Below are 19434 nucleotides of genomic sequence, written 5' to 3' on the forward strand. Positions count from 1 at the left end.
CCACCAGCCCCGACCCACACTGCACTCATGCCAGGACCTGGGGACACTTACCAGCTGGTGAGGCAGCCGGGTCATAATTAGGCACTTTGGGGGGAGTCACAATGCAGAGGTGGCAGCTCTTTTATCCACTTGGCTGGCCCTATAGATAGCCATCTCTGCCCTTGGCTCCCAGTCAGCAAAGCCCAATCCCTAGATATCCCAGAGTTCAGTCTGTCCCTCTGTCTCCATGGTGGCTTGCTTAACTCAACACCTGATTCTTGATTTGAAAATATGGTAGCTACAGTTGTGAGACGATCTTCACAGGAACTGAATCATGCATAAAGATTTCCTCCATTTTGTTCTTTTGAGACATTATGGCAGCTTATGTAGCCTGTTGGTACTTCCACCCATGCTTACTTGGGTCCAGCAGCTAGGGTGACTAGATGGATGAATGACAGCAAGAGTCCCTTCTGGGATCACCCCACGGTACCATTCCCTCCCTGTCCTGCCCATTTCCCTGTCATAATCCCTCTAGCACCCACCATACCCACCCCCTCCTGGCCAGGGATTGCAGCCTTCCGTGCCGGTGCTCGATGAGCCTATTGGCCCTTTTGCTTCAGAGCAAGACTGACTTCTGCCTTGCTGGGGTTGCTGCTTCTGCCAGGGACCACTCCCAACCATAGTTCCTCTCCTTCCTAACCAAATGCCATCCCACTGAGCCACCCTTCTAAATTGAAAAACTGCTAGCTGCCACCTTAAGAAAACCACATGAAATTCACAAAGCACAAAATAGATGTAATTGTTGGTATGACAAAAAGAGTCTTCGATTTAAACCAGGTTCATTACTGGGGTCTGTGAAAGTGGTGCCCTGGGGACCTCAAGTCGTTTGTTTGCACAGTGAACAATTCAGCAGAACAGAGGAACAGCTTTTGGTGGTGAACATGATGTACTTTATACAGAAGTCGAATTATAATTTAGGTGATCACACCTAAAATCTATATAATGTCATAAACCAATGTTACTTCAATAATGAAAAAAAAATAGAGAAACAGCCAGTGGGCATTTCCCATCAAGCCTCCAAACACATAGGAGGTGCTCGATGCATACTCACTGAATGGAATCAACTTAAAATGTTCAATTATGATAGTTGAATGAAAATCATCAGAGAAGCAGGGCGATTCACAAAAGGCCTGTACCTATCCTGAGCACATTCCAGGAACCCATCTGGTATGGAAGGTGAGGTCCAGCTCCTTCAGCCTGGGCACACTCACATGGCTCCTTGTTCCCGGGTTGTGTATGTGCACACACTTGTACATGTGTGCATGCATGTGTGATCCCAACTGTCTAGGAGTAGGGTTTCCCTGCCGTCCAGTGGATGGGATATTCTGATGAGTTCCATGGTGGACTGAAGGTGGGAGACTGTGATGGGCCAGGCTGACTCAGTGGCAATGGGGATCTACCTGTGAGAGGAGGGGGATGGAGCACCTGAGGCCGTGAAGTTGATCCTTGGTGCCCTTGTGACCATGAATAAGTCACTTGGTCTTTCTGAGCCTCAGTCGCATTTGTGACATGGAGGTGCTAATCAGAAGAGTGAGGTCACAGAGGGCTGTGATGTTATGATGAGGCAGCCCTTGAGAGTGTCCCCAATATCTCTTCCTCTGCTCCAAGCCTGCTCCAGGGTACAGGGGCTTCAGATTCTGACTGGGGAACTGTGAGGGCCTGGATACTGTCACTCTCAGGATCCCTCCCCGAAGAAACCAGGGCTTAAGAGGGAACCACACCTCACCCATAGCTGCAGCCTAAACCTGGGCTCTGGCAGGAACCACATCTCTGAGGGGCTAGGGCCATGGGGATGAGGGTTTCTCTTCTAGTGCAAGAGTGCCTGGGGATCTGGGTTGGGATTCGGGGGGCTTCTCTAGGCACTAAATAAAACAGGGTAGAGTCAGGTGGGAGTCTTACCAGCAAGAAGGGCCTGGGAAAGGGCTGAGGACAAGGGCTGGGGAGGCCAAGAGTTTGACGAGGGTCCTCAGGGCTTGCTAGCCCTGTTGCCAGGGAGATCATTCCCTTAGCAACTAGGGCTTCTGGGTGTGGTGTGGGCTCTGGCACCCCCCACACCACCACAAACCACCTCCTCTCTCCTTTTTATTCTTTTCCCAGTCACCTCTCTGTCAGGGAACGGTATACCCAGTCCTTGCCCATCCCCTCAGCAGTGCTGGATCTGGAGGCCAAGGGATAACAGTGGGACAGGGCCTCTACCTCCCGGGTCAGCTCCCGAAGCCGCCGCCTCACATCGCGGGCATCATACGCTATGCGGCCTGAGGAGCGGCGCTGGGGGATATCAGGGACGATTGCTGGGCCCCGGATGGGTGGCGGGGTTGGCGGGGCTGGTGAGCACTGCTCCTGCTCCACCTTGGCCCCCGCCCCTGCCCTGCCCCCACTGTTCTTGTGGCTCAGGGCCTGAGGGCTGGGGGGTGGAGGGTTCACAGGGTACACGTAGGCCTCTAGGCCCAGCTCTGACCGCATCTCTCTTTTCAGGGGTCTTTCCTCTATAGTCTGCTGGAAGCGGATGGTCTGGGAAGGCAGCTCCACGGTGTCCTGGGCCCAGGGAGCCCAGAACCCCTGGGGAGATTGGAAGCCTTCCCAGTCCTTGGGGCGATCCCAGTTGTGGGAGCAGATTACTGGGTGCTGATGTAGGAGCTTCTCGTCATTGTCAGTGTCTGGGGCCCAGGCTACTGGGCGGTGGGCACGGCATGCTGAAGAACCTCGATGGCGATGGCGGTGAGTGGGTGGAGGGGTCACAGTCATTTTCACAGGGTCCAGGGTGCATCGAAGGTGGACTGCCGGGAAGCTCTGCTTCCGGGGCTGGGTCTGCTTCCCAAGCGAAGATGACTTACAAGCTTCTGTAGATCGGGGAGAGGTGAGAGGCTGGTGAGGAGGCTGGCTCCTACAGGGAGGGAGAGGCAGGGTGCGGGGAGAGAAGCTGCACAGCTATGGTGTCTGAGAGGAGACAGCAGGAGGGGAAGGAGCCAGCTTAGGGTCAGGGCTAGAAAGCCTGGTTTCTGCCCCTCCTACACCCCAAACCCCAGCCCCTGCTTACCTTTCTCACAAACAATATGGAACACTTGGTGTAAGAAGCCACGGAGTCTGTGCCAGAGCTAGGTGGGGGAGGACACAGTGACCCCAGGCAGGCCCTGGCCACCAGGCCCGTCCCCCGACCCTGCCATCCTACCAGCACCCTCCTGCCCGGCCCCACCCTGACCAGTGTCACCATATTGATGCCAATGTTAATGCAGACGATAAGGCCCAGCAGCAACAGGAAGGAATTGCCCAGATCCTGGCAGTTGTTGGTGTTGGGGCTGTGATATGAGGCCCACTCAGGTGGTGGCCACTCAGCCATAGCCATGGGGGTCCCTAGGGCCACCGGGGCCCCTAGGCCCCCAGCCCACTGTGCCCCCAGTATCCACCTGCCCTCCTGCTTGTCCCAGAGGCTGCTGGGGGTAAACGGGTCACAATGATGCTGGGGCTCTCCCTCACAATGTGCCAAGAGGGAGAGTCTGGGGCCCATGGTTGACCCTCCAGCCTGGGCCCAGGCCTTGGCAGGAGCCAAACCCTTCACCTTCCATGCCTCTCCTGTAGCTAGCCATCTGGACCAGCGCATGGGCCCTCTGGCCTGTCTGGTGTCTGCCCCTATCAGCACCTGCCTGGTTCTTCACACCAGTCTCTGACTTCTGCACAGACACGGCTCCTGATCTGAACTCCCCCAAACAGCTCTATTACCATGGTGACCTTACTCCAGCACCCACTCCCCCTTTCTCTCAGACCTCAGAGCTAGGAGCTGTTCACTGAAAAGGGCTGTGGGCTCAGAGGCCCTCCTGCTCCCTCATTGGCAGTCACTTCCCCAAGGCTTATTTTTTCACAGGCCCCGCCCCACACCACCCCCATAATGGCAGGCACAACCAACAGTTAAACTTTTATATTTACAATATTCTCTTCATCTTTTGCCAGGTTTAAAAATGTGTACAGAGCCGCGAAGGGTTGGGGTGGGGATATGGGATTGTCAGGGAATTGTTCTGGGGAGAGGGGCTGGGTATTGGAGTCCGTGGCTGAATCATGGGGTCCCCCAGCCCCCCTCCCATACCCCAGTTTGTGGGGCATCTGTCTACAGGGTTCAGGGCCCAGGTCCCTAGCATTTAGAGGGCATGGCTGTTTGGAGAGGAGCCGGACCAGGCAGGGAGGGGTGGGAAAAGAACTAAGTTTCCATGGGTGGAGGCGGGAGGAGAAGGGACAGTCAGGAGGCAAAGTTCCTGGGAGCCAAGACGAGGGATTCTGGATTTAGGTGTCAGTGGAAGACAGCACCCCACCCCCTACTCAAGTTTGGCACTAACAAACCCACAAAATGCCAGCAGATGAGGATTCTCTCCTTCTCCACTGGTGTCTTTTAAAACCCTTCCTAACTTCGTTCTTTTCCCCAGAGGCTCAAACACTTTCTCCTCTGGTCCCCTCCGGGTAGTCACCTCACACATGTCCTTTCAAATTCTTCCTGCTGGTATCAGCCCAAGCCCCGTCTCCCACTGCCCCCTCCATCTGTTCCTCAGCACAGCTGACCTCATTCTCTCCCCAGCCTGTCCTGTGAAGCCTTTCTCTCCTGCTCTCCTTCCCTCCATCCTCCACCACTCCTTTCCTTTAGCCCTGGTGGCCAAGGGAAGAGGAGGCAGGTCAAAGAAGGGAGTGGGCAGCCGAGGGAGAAGCTGGTCTGATGCTGAGATGGAGATAGCTTCAAAGAGAGAGACAGAGATGGGGGAACAGGGAACTGAGGCACAGAGGGAGGGATGAGACATAATAAGGAGAGGAAACAGACAGGCAGGACCCCTTTTGCTGCCACTTTCCCTCCCCTGTATCCACCTGCCCCTACATTTACCTGCCCTGGCCCAGGACTGAGGAATCCTTGGCACACTTTGGGGGTCTTCTCCTCTTAAACTCACCTACCCAGTTTGGCACGATGAGCAACGGTCTGAAGACTGAGGGAAAGGCTGTCCCAGACCCCGATGAGGGCTTTGGTTAAACATGCATGGCCTCTGTGGGTGACAGGTGCCACACCCCCGCCCCCTAACTCAGCATCTCTAGGGGAGGGAGAGGCAGAGCTCTCCCCTCAGGTCCGCTGAAGTCTGTTCCCACCTGCTGTGTGAGGAGGAATTAAGTGCTGGGCCTGAGGCCTGGGGGATGCAGGGAGGTGCTAGAGAGAAAGGAACCAACCGTCTGCATGGGAAAACACACATCCACATGCAGGAACATATTTCCACTCAGAGAAATGTGTCCCAGACCCATGGGAAAACAAGTTCTCAGGCAGCACAGGGATGCACGGATCTCCTCCCATCCCCCTAGCAGGGAATCTGTGTCTGTCATCTGTGGAAGGCGAAGCCAATCGGGGAGAACGTGCTCCATCTGACTTGTGCCACGGGGGTTAAACATGCTTCGCTGGGGTGGGAGTGGGGGGACAGGGAGGGGGGGCTGTGATTTCCTCACTACTTCCCAGGCACCACCGTGGGTTGTCTGGTGGCCAAGGGTCACTGTCCGTGAACACACCACTTCCAGGGTCTCCATGGGATGGGGAAGGGGGAGGAGGTGGGAGAAGGCATGAGGGAACAGGATTCTGGGGTACAAATCCCCGCAGAAATTCTTTGAGGGGGCCAACATGTGTCCAGGGCGGCAAAAAAAACCTTACCCTGCACATGGGAAAACACACCCCCTCATGAGAAAGCACACCTCTGCGTGGGAAAATGCTCCCACGCTTCCACACACCGAAGACTGGTGTCCCAGCGGAGGGCAAAAAACGCCCTCCAGTTGTACAAAGGCCCAGGTCCAGAGAAGAGAGTGGGCCTCTCTGCATGGGCAAAACACGCATCCCGGTGAGGAAATCCACGTCCACCTAATGCTCCTCAACGTGTGACAGCTCCACACGAGAAAAGCCTGTTGCCAAGTCCTCCTCCCTGCCTTCTGAGTGGCACTTCCCCAGGCCGGGAGGGCTGGGGAGGAGGGCCTCCCCAGGCCACCCCCTATACCCGAGTAGTGGAGTGGGGGTGGGGTAGCGTGTTGTTGTGGCTGGGAGCGGAGGAGGGAGGCGGAGGGAAGGGCCCAAAGGGATGGAGAGATGGGGGTGGCGGGGGCGGCGGGGGCCCCAGGCCACTGGGCAGCAGGGTCAGGGCCCCGGGGGCCAAGAGAGGCACATCGTCCGGTGCCCGGCGCAGGGCCAGGGTGTAGTCGGGTGGGCAGGCAGGGCGTAGGGCTTCAGCAGGGTCCGCCCCAACGCCACCACCCCGCTTCAGCTGCAGTGACACCAGCTCCTCCTCTGGTGGCAGCTCGCGGCCGGTGGCCGGGAGCAGGGGGCCCCCACCGGGCACACCGGAGCCTGAGCCGCCTGGTGGGCTGAGCCGCCTGCACCGCAGCTCCTGCCGCCGGTCCCGCTTGTAGTATAGGGCGGCAAAGGCGAGGATGTTGAGGAAGAGGAGGGAGGCGCCCACAGCCACAGTGACACTTAGCTCCGTGGAGTAGTCTCGTGAGTCCCCGGGGAAGCGGTCATAGGCCCTGGGGCCAGGCTCAGGCTCAGGCTCAGGCGGCAGGGTGGCAGGTGGTGGGGGCCGGCGTGTGCCTGGGGCACCGGGTGGTGGGCGAGGCGGCCAGCGTGTGGCATAGGGAGGCAGGCGCGTGGTGGTGGTAAAAAGCTCTGTGTGCAGGTTGTGCAGGTGAGGCACGAGCTCCAGCCAGAAGGCCACCTTGTTGGCGCGATAGTTGTCACGCACACGTGGTTTCAAGCCGATGTGCAGGTACTGCTTCTCCTTGCTGTTGAACTTGCTCCACACCACCTCCTCAAAGCGGTTGGGCTTGGTGTGGATGAACTTGGTGTCCTGCGGCACCGGCTGGTTGGGGTCACTGTGGGCACAGGAGGGCAGGGAAAGGAGGAGTGAGGGTGAGGCTCCGACGGAGGTGTAAGAGGAAAGGGGAGGGAGATAAGAGATGCAGAAAGCCAGGGAGACAGAAAGAAAGTCAGAGAAAAAGAGGGAGGCAGAGAGATAGACACGAAGAGACAGAGAAACTGCCAGAGACAGGGACAGAGAGACAAATAGGGATGGAGACAGACTGCCAGAGATGAAGACAGAGGGCCAGAGATAGGCAGAGACAGAGATAGCCCGTGGGAGAGGCAGAAGCTGAGACTGAGCAAGATAGACACACATAGAAACAGAGACAAAGACACAGGAGAGACAGCCAGGGCGGAACCAGCAAGCAAAAAGGAAACAGATCAAAGAGCAGAGGGAGCGGAGAGATATGATAAATTTCAAGACGGATGTAGAGACAGCAATAAAGAAACAGACACAAACCCTTACACATACTCAGACACAGACTGGAGCAGTCAGACAGAGGGGCAGAGCACAGGGAGGAGACAGAGAGAAGGTGGGTAGGCAAGGGAAGGAAGGACAGACAGACATGGAGCCAAAGCCACCAAGTGAGCCCACCCCCAGAAAGGACAGGGACCTCTCTGTCTAACTCTGCTGAATCTGCAGCATGCAACTCAGTGCCTGGCACAGACAAGGTGTCCAGCAGGTGTCTGAGTGGAGAAGGCAAGAGCACCCTAATGGAGGAATGATGGCCGTGTGAAGGAGAGAAGGAACTGAGGATGGAGGGTGTGTGCGCCTTGGCCTGCAAAGGTGCCCCACCCAGCCCCTCTGGCCCTCACCCAGTCTTGGCAAAGTTGGTCCAGTAGGTCATGACCACAGCGCTGAGCATGACGTCATTCTTGGAGAAGTTGCAGGGGAAGAGGTCAGTGGCACCCACCATGGGCACACCAAAGACGTAGGGTAGCTCGTCCCCGTGCGCTGCGTCTGCCCACTCGGGCCGGCCTTCAGCCTGGCAGTGGTGGTAGAAGGTGTAAAAGTAGACAGGGGACTGGTAGTCGGCGTGCAGCTTGGCGGTGGCCACAGCTGGTGCCACCCACTGGTGGTCAGTAAAGAGTGCCAGCAGGGTCTTGCGCCGCATCTCGCCATTGTCCCGGTCGGCCCAGTCTGTGTACATAAACTTGATGGTCTCCCGCAGCACATCCTTGCCCTCCGGGTAGCCATACAGGTTGTCCACAAAGTTGGAGACTGTGAAGTCGAAGGCGCTGGCGGAGACACCGTCCTCGCTCTCTGCGGAGTCCTCCACGAACTTGAGGCCCTCTCCTTGATTGACGCCAATGAGCATGTCATAGTTGAGGAATTCTCCCTGCTGCATGAGGATCTCAGGATCATCAGGAACAACGTCACCGTCCACCACGGGCCCAAAGGCGATGTGGTAGCTGGGGAGAAGGGGTCACGGTCTCATTACCTGCTCATGGTTTCCTCTTTGCTCACAGCCTGCTGGGCCTCTGCCCAGAAAACCCTTTTCCCCGTGTTAAAATCTCCTGAGTCCTTCAGGGCACCTGGCCTCTCAGGAAATCTTCCCTGAAGCCCTGCATGGTATCCTGTGCACACCTGCTCTGTTTAGGCACCTCCACTTAGGGAAGGTGTCTGAGAAAGAAGAAGGCAGAGCCGCTAGAGGGCCTGAAGCCCGCTTCTCCTTGCCAAATGGAATGCCTGCAGGCACCTCTCAGCCTCAACCTCCTTGGAAGCGGCAAGGACCTGGCCCCCTCCCACCCTCATACCCATACCGGGCAGGCTGCACATCTTGGTCCACCAGCTCCCGGGAAGGCTTCCGGCGCAGACACTCCACAGCTTCAGCGCTGTCCTCCCGGTCGCAGCCCACCTTGGCTGCCAGCAGCCGCGTGTACTTGAGCGGCTGGTAGTTGACAGACCAGCTGGAAATGGCAGTGCCACTCTGGGCGATGGCCTTCTGGAACAGCCCTGGCAAGACAGACCGGCTTCAGGCTGGGTGGTATCAGCCCAAGAGAGAAGGGGGAGCTGGTAGGGTCAGGGGTGTGGGAAAGGAGAAGGGAGGGGCAGACTGAGGAGGTTGCTTGTACCTTCTGAATGATGGGAGAGGATCAGAAGGTTGACACAGGAGGCCCCTGCCCCGGACCCAAAGATGGTGATGCGCTCGGGGTCACCCCCAAAGTGAGCAATGTTTTCACTGAGCCAGCGCAGGGCCTGGATCTGGTCCAGGAGCCCATAGTTGCCTTTTGCAGCCTGGTCCCCAGTGCTGAGAAAACCTGGAGACAGAGGAAGAAAGGGACTTCCTGGGGGTGTAACAGTGCCCTTGACCCCTTCTGGGTAGCTCAGTCCAGCCTGGAAGCCATTCTGCTTCTGCTGGGTTTAGAGGAACCCTGCCCACCAAGACTCCCTCCCAGACTCCAGTCCCTAGAGTTGGCTGCCCACCCTCACCGAGCACCCCAAGCCGGTAGTTGAGTGTGGCTACAATGACGTTGCCATAGGCAGCCAGGACGGAGCCATCGAACATGTTCCCGGTGCCCTCCATGTAGGAGCCGCCGTGCAGAAAGAGCATCACAGGCTTCTTCCCAGAGTCCCGGATATCTGCGTGGGGAGGGGGCGGGAGGGTGGGCCAAGATGTGGGGGACAAGAATACAGTCAGACCAGAAGCAGCACCACTCAGCTCCCAGGCCTGCCGAGGACCAGCCCAGAGCTCAGGGGACATGTCACTCCCATCCCTGGGGGGCAAGACCGGATACCCCTCCCTCCCTCCCCAGCTATCCCTGGCAGAAGGTCCCTCCCCACCTCCTGCCAGCCTGCCCCACAGCACTTCTCCAAATGCTGGGCAGACCTTCCAAGAAGCCTAACAGAGGTGGGGGTGGGGGGTGGCCCTCCTCAGGGCATCTGCTGGATCCAGGGAACCCCCTCCCCGAACACACACAGTAAATCTCCTTCCTGCTCCGAGGAAGAGCAAGCTCCCAAGGCTGGTACTAGAGCTAGAGATGCTGGGAGGGTCCTGGCATCTCCTCAGACTCAGGCCTTGGGCCTCAGCTCCACATGGTAGCCTGGTCTGTGGGTGAGGGGGTGCCAGGCCCTAGGGTCCCTGGGGGCTTGGTCTCCTCCCCGCCCTAATTCCTTTCTAGGTCACCTCCCCAGTTACCATGGCAACCCCCAGCCTAATTACTGTGGCAAGAGGAGGCAGGGTGGGAAAGAGCCTGCTTAATGAAGCCAAGGTACAACTTCTAGTCTCGGACCCGCCCCAAACTGGCCTGAGCCCTGGGTTCTGCACTGGACCCCTCTCTTGCCACGTCCCCAAAAGATCCCATAATCACTACCACATGTAGTAGGCCCTTGAGGCACTCCAGAGGGGACTGAGGAGTGACTAATTCCAGAAGAGGGCGGGAGTCTGAGAGGGCTTGCCAGGGTCCCCAAGGTTATACTAAGTACCCTCCCCTGCAGCCCCTCCATGATTCAGCCACAGTGCCAAAGCTGGGGTCACCACTGTCCCTCAGGCCCTCCTCTTTCTTGACACCTGCAATCTCTGACTAGCACTCAGCAAACAAGAGCCAGGCCTGGGTCTCCACAGCTGGTCCCCAGCACCTCTGCCACCCTCCTTCATCCTGCTAGAAACTTTACTCCTGCCAGAAGGTCAACCAACAAGTCACTAAGACACTCCCCTCCACCCTCCACAGACAGCTTCCTGCCTCCTGTCTCCTAGGACCTTCTCTGCCACCTCCCTCAACCTGACTTTGGCCAGGAGCTCCTAGGTGGGCAGTGCCCCCTCTGTGTCCTCCCCAAATCCTGTTCTTCCCTGAACTTCCAGTGGGCTTCCAGCAGTTCAGGCTAGAGTCTCCTTTCCTCCAAGGTCCTGTCCTAAATGTCCTGAGTTCTCCCCTCTCCTCCCCACCCAGCACCTCCACTCCCAGTGTGGGGGGAGGGGGAGTCAGAAAGGGAAGGAGCAGGAAGGGGGGCTGGGGCAACAAGAATTCAAAACCAACAACAAAAAACCGGATCAAGAAAGAAGAAAGAAAGAAAAAACAACAACCAAAAAGCAAGAAGCTCTCGGGGCAGATTCAACAAGAAAAGAAAAAAACCAAAAAGATCCATTTTTGGAAAAAAAGAAAAAAAGAAAAAAGTTCTTTGCATTTTTTTTTCAAAATTTTGTGGTGAAACTTCAAGATATTGGGCCCTGTTTTCAAAAATTTCCAAATTCTTTCATTTGCTTCCAATGTTTGCGTTTTCTGCGTCTGACAGGCTTTTGGAAATTGTAGCAGGTTTCTGAGGTTTCAATTGTGTCATCAATTTGCCAACTTAAAATTTTTTTTCAAATGTTGTTTCGCTCCAAATTAAAATTGTTTTTTCAAATTGTTACATTTCACAAGTTTCAAAACAGTCCAAATTTCTGTCAAACTCTAAACATTCTATCCAATTCTTTGGTTTTTTTTTTTTTCTGACATTCCAATTTCTTTTTTCACTTAATTTTCACCATGTTTAGCTTTTCTTGCAGGTTTTCTAGTGGGTCCAACATTTTTCAAATTTTGTTTGAAGTTTTCATAATTCTTTTTTCCAATTATTACAAATTTTTCTTTTCTTTTCTTTTTCGTTTTTTTAGTTGGGAGAACTGAGGGGCCTTGAGGGCTGTGGGGCATTTAGTTAGGGGCAGGGCTGTGAGCGTCCTCTTATCAGCAACCACATGCAGCAGCGGGATTTTTAAATCTACCTGTGTCTGGCGGATTGAGCGTCGCCTCGTCACGTTTTTTTGTGAGCGGACCTAAGACCGGGAACACAAAACAGAGAAAAAAGGACAATTTTGTGGGGAAAGATGGGGGTCGGGGGAGGTGGTGGATGGGGAGGGGAGGAGAGAAAGCAGAAAAGGGGAGGGTGGGGGGGCAGAAAAAATAAGCCAAAAAAAGCAAAATTGTTTGCAAGAAAAAGAAACCAAGAAAAGAGAAAAACGTTTCTACAACCCAATGTTTTTCCCCTCCCCGGAAAAAGTCATGCCCCAAAGAAAAGGCTGGTTTTGGGGGGGTGGGGTGCCTGAGTGGGCTGAGGTCTGTCTTAAGACATATTGACTTGGCTGGAAAGGATTTGGCTTGTCGATGTGTTTGCTAATTGCTGGAAATGAAACAGTGTTAGAGGTGTGGGGGGTGGGGAGGGGAAGCCCCCCAGGGAGCCTGGGAGCCCAAGGCCAGCTGTGCCACCCAGGCCACCACTCACGCAGGCCCTCTTCAGGGCCAGCCAAGCACCTGCCTGCTCCCTCAGGCTGTAGAGAGGAGGGGCTGCAGCAGAAAGGACTCTGCTTCCCTCTGGAGGGCAGAGGGTAGGACGGGGTTAGGGGCAGCCTGCCCCCGCAGCTTGAAGCCCCTGGAAGCCCTCAGCTCCCCACTGGAGAGCTGTGGGTAGGTCAGCTAAGGCTGCCTGCCCACCTACCCAGCCTCTCACCTGCCAGCATTTCTCTTCCATCTGTACTCACAGGCCTGGCTTCTGGCCCCATCTCCCCAAGGTGGGGCGAAGCAGGGAAAGGGGTCATCAGGTCTTGCCCTCCACTCCAACTCTTCCCTCTGCACACCCCCAACCTCATCCCTTACCCAGACCTGCTCTCCTCCCCCAAAATGGTAAACTTCCCACCAGGGGCACCAGCCCCCCACCAACCCCTGCTCTAATGCCAAAAGCCCCCCTCCCCAATTGGGGGTTCAGTCCACAAAGAGGGAAGAGGAAACACAGTGCCCTGAGCTAGCCTGACATATAAGGTGCCAGGAGGTGCTGGGAGGCACAAAGTGTGCCCACTGTCAGGGAAAGGCCTCAGACTGGGCTCAGAGTTTGGCTCCAGGCTCCTTTCTGATTGTGGGCTTGGTCAGGGGAGAGCTGGAACCCAGAGGCCTGAGGGGGTTCCCCCAGGCTGATTGGCTTCTCCTCAACAGACTGAGGAGGGATGGGTCAGCAAGGCTCAGGCCAGCCTCTGGAAGGTTTCTCCCAACTGGCAATGATGACCCACGGGGACCCATTAGGATCAGGGCCTGTTCTTCTCCATAACAGGATAGGGATGGGAAAGAAGTCAGCAGGGCATGTGTGCACATGAGAATTTTAAGAGTGTGTGTGTGTGTGTGTGTGTGCGCGCGCGCGTGCATGAGCCTGAGTCAACTTCTTCCTCCCAAAGCTGGTGTGAAGCTTCAGTGAGATCACCTGAATGTGTCAGGCCCCTAGCAGGTCTGCAATAAGTGCTGGTTAAAAATATAGAAGGTGTGGGCCTAAGTGGTGTGGGGGAAGAGTGGACAACTTATTTGGAAGTGTTGGGGTGGACAGACAATTGGTGGGAAGTACTGGGTGGATGTTTCACATGGGGGGTCATGAGACAGATAGCCCACTGAGGGGGACACTGGGCTTCACGTAGGACAACCTACGTGAAGATGTGGGGGTGGAGAGTCCATGAGCCGAGAGCATTGAGATAGTCAGTCTGTGTGGTGGCACTGGGGAGAGTGATTCAGAGGCAAGAGGGTGGTGGGTTAAGTTGTCCATGAGAAGGCAGGGAAATGCGAAGTGGATGGTTCTCATATGGAGAGTATTGAGGAATTGGGGAGGATGTGTGGAGTATATTGGGCTAAATGGCCTATTAGGGTGCTTGGAATCTGGATAGGACTGGAGTAGGTGATACTTCTGTGCATTGTGTGTTCAGGTTCCTAGGAGGCATGGTTTATATGGGGAGGGGTAGGTAGGGTGTTAGGGTACATGACTGGTATGAAGAATATAGGATGGATGGTCCAAATGGGAGGTGCTAAGGACACTGGTTGAGGTGCATGAGGTGTTCTGTGATTGGCACGAGAGGACTCTGAGTGCAGGGAGCAAGGCGTTGGAATACTAGATCTGTGGGTAGAGTGTAGGGTTGCTGGCCATGTTGTCACAGCCTGAGGTATGATACAGATGATCTCTAGGTAGGAAGCAGGGTAAGCAATGTTTGAGAAGTGTTGAGGGTATTGGGAGCTGTGGTGTGAGTGGGCTGTTGGAGCAGGCAGTAGGTGCAGTGATTGGGGTAAAGGCCTATGTATGGGTGTTACCAAGGCATGTGATCTATATCCAGGGATACTGGGGGCACATGCCTGTGTAGGTGATGGGTAGACAATTTCAGAGAAGTGTTGGGATGTGCGCTGTGTGAAGTTGCTGGGAACTGTGATATGTGTGGTGTTGGAGCACATGGTCAATGTGTAGGTTGGTTGGGTACATGACCTGAGTTTTGAGTAGTTGAGATTCCTGGCGGTGGGACTTGAGGACAGGATGTTGCAGTAAGAGGTGTGTAGGGTGTACATACGGGGTTTCCTGGGTACTAGGCCTATGTGTAAAGTTGTTGGAAAACGGCCTGTGGGAGTCTTGCAAGGTGAATGGTCTCTGTAGAGGTGTTGAGGTGCTTTGGAGTAGTGACATGGGGTGTTAGAAGGATCACATGGGGGATGTTTATGTGGTGTGTTGGGGTGGCTGGAGACCGCTCTTGTGTTGTAGACCCCTAGAAGGTACTCTGATTAATCTTGGCGTGCTGAAGGCTGGCAGATGGAGAACTGTCCAGGGGGAGTGTGCTGGAGGCCAGGAGCACTGCTGTAGTGAACTACAGAGTTCATTGACAAGAACAGCCAGCTGAAGAGCCCTAGTGTGCTGATGGGGATGGGTGGGCTGTGCCATGAGTGGAGGAGCCTTTGCCAAGGAGCTTCCCTGATCCTTTTAGGGCATATGGGGGTCAGGGGACAGAACATCCTGGAGAAGCGGCACTCAGCTCAGGCCAGAAGCTCTGGATCTAATGTGACAGATGCAAGTCTGCCCTTCCCGCCTGGCGGAAAGGAGGAGTCTATGTTGTTCTTTAAATGTAGATGTAGCTAAAGTGCATATTCAGCCAGGGAAAAGCCCAGGCCTGGAGGTGGGAGGTGGGGCAGAGCTGGAGTGAGTGACTGTCTGTCTAGGCAGAAGATGGATGCCTCCATCACCTGATCACCCTCAGCAGTCACTCTGTGTGTGCCTCTGTCGGGAGGGGTGGGTAAGCCCAGCCTAGTCATGGACTCTCGTGGGCACAAAGAACTTCTGGGGTGGCTGTCTGTGGGATTCCTTCCTAGGACTGCCTGGCAGGCACGCTGTACCACCCTGGGAGGGCGTGCAGAGCCTGCAGGGACAGACTGCTCCTCACAGCCCCCACAAAGGCCCAGCACCGGGCTCAGGCCATGCCAGTGCCTGAGGGTCTGCATGTGCGTTTGTGGGCTGTGTCCACGGGGTGCCCGGCCTGGTGCCCGTGCCCTTACCGTCCTCGGTGGGCACGTAGAGGTTGAGGTATAGGCAGTCCTCGCTCTGGTTCTGCACGTAGGTGGCGGCCGCCTCCAAGTTGTCGGTGAACCACACAGGCAGCATGATGGCGGGCAGCGCCCCGTGCAGGTTCTGCGGGCAGGCGGGCGGCAGGGTGGTGGCGTTGCGAACGCCGGGCCACGAGGCGGGGGCCTCGGGCGGCTGGAAGCGGCGGGCGCCCAGGGGTGGCGTGGCGTACGGCACGCCCAAGAACTGCACGACTGGGCCCAGGATCTCGTTGTTGAGCTCACGCCGCACACCGCGCACTCGCCCGTAGGCTGTGTTCACCACTGGGAAGCGCTCTTCCCCGAGGCTGCCGAGGCCCAGGCTCGGGCCGCCCGGGGCGCCGCCGCCAGGACCCCCTCCCCCCCGTTGAGCCCCCGCCAGCCCCACCAGACACAGCGCCAGGAGCCACATGCTGATCGGGGGACCCCCCCTCCCTCCCCGGGACCCCCCCCCTCGGAGAGAGAGAGAAGGGGGGGGAGAGGGAGGGAGGCCCCCCTCGCCCCAGGAGGGAGGAGGGGGCCGGGGAAAGGAGGGAGGAGGGGGGTGGGGAGGGACCTGGGTTAGACTGGACAGAGAAGAGGTCTATTCCTCTCCATGGAGGGGGCAAGGGGTGGGGAAGGGGAAGGAAGTGGGAGAAGGTGAAGGCAGGCCCGACCTGCGGGGAGGAGGGACAGGGTATGCAAGATACAGACGGACGGACAGAAAAATACAGAGGAGAGGTGGAAGAAGGGAAGGGAAATTGGACGGGGCAGACAGAAAGGAATGGGGAGACAGAAGAGACAAGTGGTTAGTGACTTGGAATTCAGACCAAGTTGCCCCCTTCTTTTACCCCCAGGCCCCCTGACCCCTCCCCCATCCCAGCAACCCCTTCCCATCAGCAGGGACCCAGATAGAAAAGTCTGAGGCTTGGGGTGGAGTCAAGATGTGGTAACTGTCCAGGACAGAGTCAGAGGAGGGTCAGCTCCCTAGACCCAGGACACCCCCTTCCAACTGCTTTATCCCTCCCAGGCAGGCTCTCCTCAGGGGACTCAGGAGTGCCAGTTCCCACCTCCCTGGGAGGGATGAGATAGACAAGGAAGAGAAAATAAAAATACCAAGTCATTAATTAGCAGGAAGTGGCAGGTTTGTTTATACGTGTTAATTACTTCTGAGCTGTAATTTCGTGGTACTGAACCCCAACCCCAGGCCAAACTCAGATCTTTTTTGGGACTGCACAAGCCCAGCACCTTCTCCTCCCTTCAACATCCCATTCTCTAAGGATTTGTGCAGCAGGGGACCCTTTTCGCCCAGGCCCTCTCCATTTCTTCCCTTAGAAGTTAAGGTGCCTTGAGGCAGGGGCTAGAGTAGGGAGGGGATGCTGGAGGGGCAAATCCAGGGACAGATGCGTGATCCTGCAGCTGGTTGCTGGGCGACAGGATGCTGCCCCGCAATGTTACCTCGGCAACGGGCTGCAGCTTTAACCCTGGAGGAGGGGTCTGGAGGAAGAGGGGAAGGGGCTGGCTTGGTTATGGGGTCCATTCAGGGCATGAGGGGGAGAGCAGAGGCATGAGTCAGAATGCTAGTTTCCCCCAACCTTAGCATAGAGGAAGAAGTATGTATGTTGGGGGGTGCAGGAGATTGGGGACTTAGAGAACCCTAAAAGACCCACCTCTTGCCCCTTGTTGGCCAATCAGAGCCTAGCTCTAGTGACCAGGCCTCTGGCTGGGCAGAAGGGGTGCTGAGGTGGGTTTGGAGGGCATCAGATGTGCCCACCAACTGTCCCCCAAGTCTTGAATGGCCTTGGGCCACAGATACCTCCTCCTCCATGCACAGCATTTTGACCTATGTCCTGGGGGCAAACCTCAGTTTTCTTTCCGTCCCGTCCCAGCTATTCATCTCCCCTTCCCCTTGCCAGCCCCCCACAGTTGCTACTCTGATGCTTGGGTGCTCAGGGCACCAGGAGTAGGACAAGGGAAGAGATCGGACCAAAGGGGCAGACACCCAGGTCATTTCAGCAAGCACCCCCGGTCCCCCCCCCCCCCCCAGCCGCCAGAGCTGTTTGCTGACGCGGGGTTTTCAGAGCCAGGCGCCAGCCCGCGGGTGGCTCTCTGCAGGTGTCAATTTATTCCAGAGATGAGGACACAGGAATCCTTACCACACACACCCAGTCATGCCCTCCCGCTCTTCAGGTCCTCTTAAGCTCCTGTTCCCCCAGCACCTGGAGGGGGCTTAGGGCTGACTCCCTCAGGATCTCCTCTGCCCATGCCAGGCTGGGCTCTGCTTCCATGGCCTTGCCGCCCCCTCCCCCTCCCATTAACACAGTCTGCCTCTATCACCCCTCCTCCCTTAAGGTACTTTAGGCCCCTGGCCGCCTCCCTGCCAGCTTTTCCCCCTTCTTCCCTCCCCCTGGAGCCCTCCCCCCGCCATCTCTCTCCTCTCCATAGCACTCCCTCAGAGCATCTTTCCTCAGCCTCTTCCAGCTTGCTCTGGCTCTTGCCTTCAGTCTCTTACCCCTCAGTCTTTTTTTCATCTCTCTCTTCTGTATCTCCCTCCCTGGTGTTTCTCATCCTTCTCTCTCAAATCCCTTCCCCAAATTTCTCTCTCAAGCCCCTTCTATTTCTTTCTTTCCCCTTTCCCTATCTGTCTCCCCCATTTTCTCTCCTCTGCTCTCATCTCTGTCTGCCACATCTTGCTCCCCCCCCTTCTCCCTATCCCTCTGCCTTGCTCTCTCCATTCCTGCCCAGGCCTGACTCCCCCAGCCGGGGAGAGTTGAGGGACGGGGGCTCAGGCCGCAGGCCCCCCCCCCCTTCCTGCAGTGGGGAAAATGGCTTGGCCGGGAAGGGGAGAAGGAGGGGGAGGGGGAGATGGGAACACACGGGGTCTGTGGGCCCATTCAAAGGATCATTCATGGGCTGGAGAGAGGCAGAGACAAAGAGACCGAGACGCAGAGACACGGCGAGAGCATCCCTAGGCGGAGACACGCAGACAGAGCAGGCTGGGGGAAACCAGGCGCAGGGAAAGAGATGGGAAGAAGGAGACCCCAGTGGACCGCCACGCAGCCCCTTCCACCCAGCCCGGCTTAGCTCCTACCTGGCTCAGCTCTGAGGCCGTGGTGCCTCCATCCAGGGCTCCGAGTAGGGGGCAGACGGGCTTCGGGAGGGGGGCGGCGGCCTCTGAGCCCCCGCGGCCCTGCAGGCCCAGCCCCCGCCCGCAGCGCCTCACCCGGCGGGGGAAGGGGATCGCCCCAGCCCCGGGGGGCGGGGCCGGGATCCAGTCGATCCCCGGGGAAAAGAGAGGTAGGGGATCGGGTTAGGAGGAACCCGAGAACAGGGAACCCCGCAGTGGGGACAGCGGGGCGAGGAGGAGGCGACGGGACAGCAATGGATTGGGTATCCACTGGCTCCGTGGGCCGGTTTCAAGGGACCAGAAGGCGGTACAGGCGGAGGATCCTAAGGGATCGGGTGCGGGAGGAGGAGTCCACAGCAATCCCCAGGGGCCCGGAGCCCAGGAGCGCAGGATCCGCGGTGCAGGGGCAGGGATCCAGCCGGAATCCTCGGGGAGGGGGAGGGATCTAGTCGATCCCGAGGGCGGGCGGGAGGGGGAGGTCCGGGGAGTCAGAGGAGGGCGGGAGCCGAGTCTGGAGCCCCGGGGCGGGGGTCGGCACCGCTCCTAGGAGGGAAAGCAAGGGTAAGGGGGAGGCTTCAGGGGATGCTCAGCAGCCAGGAGGCCCAGACTCCTGGTTCCGCGCGCCAGGGCCCGCCCGCCCCGCGTCCATCCCAGCCCGAGAGTGATGATCCGTCGGCGGAGCAGCCGCAGCAGGCCCGCGCGTCACCGCGCGGCCGCCTCCCCCGCCCCCTGCCGAGAGAGCAGCGCACACCCCTCGCTCCCACCCGCCTGCCCGCCCGCCCGCCAGAGTGTGGGGGGACTGGAAACGGTGGAAGGGGGCGGGAGTGGACAGACCGACGGATGGACGAAACGGGCCGGGGCAGGGTGGAGACATCCCCCAGATCTCCCATCCTCGGGGTTCTAGTGGTTGATGGGGGGTGGGGGAGGCGGGGGGGTGGGGTGGGTGAACATAGGGGGCGGTGCATCATATGAAGAAGGAGGAGCCTTCGGACCTGGAGGAGGAGCCATCTGGACAGTGGGCAGGGGTTAATGGCTATGGGTGGAGCTTGGGTATCTGTGGGGCCGCCTCTTTTGGGGAGCTGGTCTGGCTTAAAGCTGAAAAGGAGGAGCCTGTGGAGAAAGGGGCGGAACTTTG

The 19434-nt window shown here is 57.4% G+C and overlaps 2 protein-coding genes across 5 annotated transcripts; both read right to left on the reverse strand.

Moving 5' to 3' along the window:
* Positions 1-90: 90 nt before the first annotated feature.
* SPEM1 (spermatid maturation 1) lies at positions 91-5661 on the reverse strand. The gene is made up of 3 exons (XM_014861524.3): positions 3239-5661; positions 3077-3134; positions 91-2879 (listed from the first exon to the last, which is right to left on the reverse strand). Exons 1-3 carry the CDS (start codon positions 3635-3637, stop codon positions 2137-2139), a joined length of 1200 nt encoding a protein of 399 aa, XP_014717010.1. The 5' UTR covers positions 3638-5661; the 3' UTR covers positions 91-2136.
* A 150-nt stretch (positions 5662-5811) lies between these two features.
* Positions 5812-19205, reverse strand: NLGN2 (neuroligin 2). Of its 4 annotated transcripts, XM_070482422.1 has the most exons (9): positions 19134-19205; positions 18264-18842; positions 15149-15849; positions 11593-11643; positions 9327-9476; positions 8969-9154; positions 8657-8849; positions 7709-8305; positions 5812-6906 (listed from the first exon to the last, which is right to left on the reverse strand). In XM_070482422.1, exons 3-9 carry the CDS (start codon positions 15603-15605, stop codon positions 6033-6035), a joined length of 2508 nt encoding a protein of 835 aa, XP_070338523.1. In that variant the 5' UTR covers positions 15606-15849; positions 18264-18842; positions 19134-19205; the 3' UTR covers positions 5812-6032. The 4 variants fall into 4 exon arrangements, with proteins under 4 accessions (XP_070338523.1, XP_070338522.1, XP_070338525.1 ...); XM_070482421.1 differs by lacking the exon at positions 19134-19205 and having other exon boundaries at positions 18264-19078; XM_070482424.1 differs by lacking the exon at positions 19134-19205 and having other exon boundaries at positions 15149-15281; positions 18264-19076.
* Between the last annotated feature and the right edge of the window lie 229 nt (positions 19206-19434).

This window comes from Equus asinus, chromosome 13 (assembly GCF_041296235.1).
Source record: "Equus asinus isolate D_3611 breed Donkey chromosome 13, EquAss-T2T_v2, whole genome shotgun sequence".
NCBI lineage: Eukaryota > Metazoa > Chordata > Mammalia > Perissodactyla > Equidae > Equus > Equus asinus.